This window comes from Phalaenopsis equestris, unplaced genomic scaffold (genome assembly GCF_001263595.1).
Source record: "Phalaenopsis equestris unplaced genomic scaffold, ASM126359v1 Scaffold218760, whole genome shotgun sequence".
NCBI lineage: Eukaryota > Viridiplantae > Streptophyta > Magnoliopsida > Asparagales > Orchidaceae > Phalaenopsis > Phalaenopsis equestris.
The window spans coordinates 327,200-331,534 of NW_018237177.1; the positions used below are offsets into that span (position 1 = coordinate 327,200).

At 34.1% G+C, this 4,335-nt stretch overlaps 1 protein-coding gene across 2 annotated transcripts in view; it reads left to right on the forward strand.

Moving 5' to 3' along the window:
* Positions 1–249: 249 nt before the first annotated feature.
* Positions 250–4,335, forward strand: part of LOC110037329 — a 36,639-nt gene continuing 32,553 nt past the window's right edge. The window contains exon 1 of one of the 2 annotated variants that reach the window (XM_020741952.1): positions 250–479. In XM_020741952.1, coding sequence (XP_020597611.1) covers positions 396–479 — 84 coding nt within the window. In that variant the 5' untranslated portion in view covers positions 250–395. The remainder of the gene's footprint in view (positions 480–4,335) is intronic. The other variant, XM_020741954.1, reaches the window with a different exon arrangement.

A 4,335-nucleotide genomic window follows, 5' to 3' on the forward strand; every position in this document is an offset into this window, starting at 1 on the left:
GAGAACTTTTTTGGACTTAGAAGAGTAAAAATGTGAAAATATTGTTGTATCACGATGGAGTGGAGGAGTCTTGTTATGAAACAAGACTTTTAAAAAAATGCATAGAATGACAAAGTTCCTTCAAATGGAGCCTCATGATAGTTTAAATGAGTGTTAATTTTTATGTTAAGCTAATTTTTAAGGGCTAAATATATAAATAATAATAATATTTCCCGGAAAGTCCGATCAGCTGGCCCCAGCCACAAACTCCGCGGTACCGATGGGTGGTCCAAGCGTTTCTCCACCAGAAAATTTCAATCTACTGTCGGGGCGATGTCTTTGAGGTTTACTTCGACTTTGAGCTATTCGATCCGTTCGTTTGCCTTGGGTACAGTCAGGCATTCGGCGTCCTACCGATGGCGGAGCTATCTATCATGGCTTCCGCCGTTTTTTCTCTAGCTCCGTTCTATCAGGAGCAGACCGCCTGTCGATCTTCAAAGGTGAGCCATTTAGCCTGTATTAGCATCAACATCGATGTATGGTGCGATGGGTTCCAATCTTTGCTTGATATATTCGGAGTAGGTGTGATTATTACTGGAGGAAAATATGTTTCTAGTTGATTTTGTTTTTAATTGCGTAAGTTTAAGGTTCCATTTAAAAGGTTTGGAAGATGTGTTTGGCTTGGAAAATGCTTACTTGATTGTTGATGGCATTTCTATCCACATTTTCTCAAAAAATATTTTGATGGACTGCCTCCTGGAGGTATTTTTTTTTCTCTCTTGTTGTTTTTGCCATTTGCAGGTGGATGAGCTTGTTGAGTTTGATGTTGTTCTTCCTTGCGTGAATTAGATGTTATTATTATTATTATTTACCTTTTGCTCTTGTAAGATCCTAATTTAGAATATTTAATGCAGAGTGAATGATTGGTTCTTTGATCATGATGTAACTCCAGGGATTGGGTACCTAGTTTGTGCTAGGGGAGAGAAAAAACTGGTGCACAACTCAAATAGATGTAGAATGCAAATGGCAACGCTAAGAGAGGAAGAAGAGAGAAGTCAAGCAATCGTACTTCGATTTTAATAATCTTCAAGTATCCTTGGCACTCTTTATATAAAGAAAAGTTATATTATACAAGAAGCATTGCATAAACGTAAGGTAAATGATAAAATATAAAAAAATAACATGCCTCTAAGCCAAATACAAATGTCATAAATTGTGAACTTAGAGTTGAACATAAAATAAACATAAGTTGGCCCATTAGTATTTTGCATCATTCACTTTGTCATAAAGAACTCTTCTTCTCAGAATAATATAATCATTGTGTTGCTAGAATCATGGGAGAGGAACCAGCACGAATAGCTCAGCCAAAATTCATTGGTAACTTGGTGATTGACTCGAGCATCACAACATACTTGGCTATGGCATTGGATCTTATACGAAGCATGCTTTCAATTAACTTCTAGCAATGTACAAATTCAACTTTATATGCTCAAAATCTTCCTCAAAATTCAAATTATTATTACAGGCTGGTCTACCATCAAATAAAATAGAGACAAAGTTTTGGCAAATACAGTGGCATGGAGATTTTTGGTTGACTTTTGATCTTGGAGTGGCTACTAGAGTAAGTAGAGGTCATGTGACTAGGGAAAGCTTGTGGGGCGGATGAGTGGTTAGCACGATTTGTGCTATAAAATCATCAAGCATACAAATCATTACATCAAATTTCAAACCACTTTTTATAGATGATTTGCTCTTAGGGTTGATGGACATGTGAGAATGATATAATTTGTGATGATGTCTAAATTCTGTTAAGTACTTTAACGTGGTTGGGTATATTTGGATATAGGATTCCTATTGTTTTGGGCAGGGCAATATCTTTCAACATAGCGACTATTATAATTTGATGTAGGATGTTGATATGTGCTAAAATATCACTTTTGGGGATACGATTTAGTTCAATATTACGCCATATATGACATTGTAGGCATTGAAGTTGGCATAATTCCATGGTGGAGTAGGGGGGGTCGCATCCATAATATGAATAATAAGCTTGATAATAAGGATCATGAGAGTCATAATACAAAGAGAAATTAGCTGAGTGACTGTTGATGATTGATTATGAACTTGATGGAATGTGTTTAAAAGCCTAGAGAGAGAGGAAATGAGAGGAAGAAAGGGCACACAACCCAAAGAGGGGGAGGATAATGGGTATACAATTGAGGGGGATAGAGAGAAAATGAGTGCACAATCCATAGAGAGAGAGAGAGAAGAGTCAAGCAATATGGTTTGATTTAAAAAGTTTTCGATTAATCCATATGCTTCCAAGCGGCCTTTTATATAGAGATGGTCCATTTTTGTTAAAGGCTATAACCTGATATGAGACTACAAGAAAAGAGAACATGACAAACATAGACTAAATGAGACAAACGTACATGATTAATGACTCTAGCTGAAATATATATGACATAAATCATGAACATATCAAATGTAAACCAAAAAAGTCGATCCATCAATGTTTTGCATTAGCATTACTTTAAATTGTGCTTTCAGGTTGAATATCTACTAAGCTCAAGGCTCAAAAATAATTTTAAGTTGTTGATTGTTTGCTAAATGGAAAATGTGGAAAGAAAACTATAAGAATAGCAGAGTGTTATGATAGGTACAAAATAGTGAAAAAAAAGTTTATTTAAATTGCCTTCTTGCAAATTTCATTATTGGAACCAACTGTTATTTTGAGTTTCCAGCTCCTTAAACTCATATAAATAGGAGATAGGATGCTCGGGGAGCCAATTGTTGTTGAGAAAATAAGAGAAAAGTGACGAAGCAAGAGAGAAAATAGGCTTCTTTAAAGAACACATGAGTATAGATCTTTTAATATTGTTTATATTTTTTTATTTATGTTCTCTCTTGTTTGATTATTTTAACTTTGCACATCATTAGGAGTTATTTCATTTTTTTTCCTTGAGTGATTTGGTGTTTTCCTTGTGATGAGATTTAACTTACTTGGATTTGGGAAATAGGATTTTCTTTTGCTCATTTTGTTTTTAATCCTTTGTCGTTTATTTGTGATGGATGAGATCTTCTCTTTTCCTGTGGATGTGGTTATTGTTTTGACAAAATCATAATTTCTTTTTGTAATGCCAATTCTCTTTATTTTTCATTTTTTTCACTCCTGGTGTGCTCTTCTGCATAAAAACATATGTATATATGGACTGCCGTCAGTTTGATTTCATATTTTTCTAAAATTATATATATATATATATGTATATTAACATAGAGAACTTTCTACATAGGGAGTTTTTTGATTTAGCGGAGACATGAGAATCACACATGGTTATTTAAGTTTTAGATGGGACTAAAATCATGAAGGTTTTGTTTTCTGAATTGCTATTTGGGGAGCTTAATACTAGTGTTTAGAGAATAGTAATGATATTGGAACTTGACATTTTTTATCTTCAGATTGAATTCTTTATCTCTATATCATGTGCAATTTAGAAAAAGTGTGATCCTTAGCAGGGCAACTGATAATGCCAAAATTATCATCAAGTGTGAACTTGAAGAGTTATCATTTGTTCATTTCTTTTCCGTAGTATTTTCTCTAGTTTTTTTCTCCGTGATTTGTTTTACACAATTTTTATGTATATGGTTCTTGCAATATTGGGATTTTAGAGCGAACCTCTGTTTGTGCATCTGATGTAATTAGATGGTAGATTTTTTATCTGATGTTACAAAGCTTTATTCCTAAATGAAAAGTGAAGAATGATGTGGAACTAACATTCGATGAGTTGTGATACAATTATGTTGGGGGTGCTGTCCCTTATTTCCAACCTACCATTATTCTGGGATGCGCCTGTTTTTGGTTTCCATGACATCAAATGGCACTTTGCATCTCAAAAAATCAACAATTTGATTAAGTTATATTGGTTGAATGTTTGTTTGTTAACAAGACATTTTTGCTGTATAAGCTGCACAAATAGCAAGTGGATGTTTAAGATTATGATCCAATTTAACTGAATGTCATGATGTTGAACCATAAAAGAGAATCATATTATCCTTTTCAGTTAAAGTGAAAATATTTCTTTTTGCTGCGCAAACAGGAAGTTGGGTCTTGTACTTTTTCCAGTTTTACTCCCTAAGAAGTGATTTCAATATAGAAAACAGAACAAATTAAACTAATTGCTGTTCAAAAGACTGTTGACTACAAAAATGGGTGCAACTAGGAGTTATTTTTTGAAGGCTTGATGTTTTTTGTCCTTTGAAAGAGCATTTGTTATTGATTTATGAATTTGTATTGTGGAACACTTTTGTGCTGTTATGGGGCTTGTGTTTTCCGTCGTGGGTTCACTTTCACCTTGG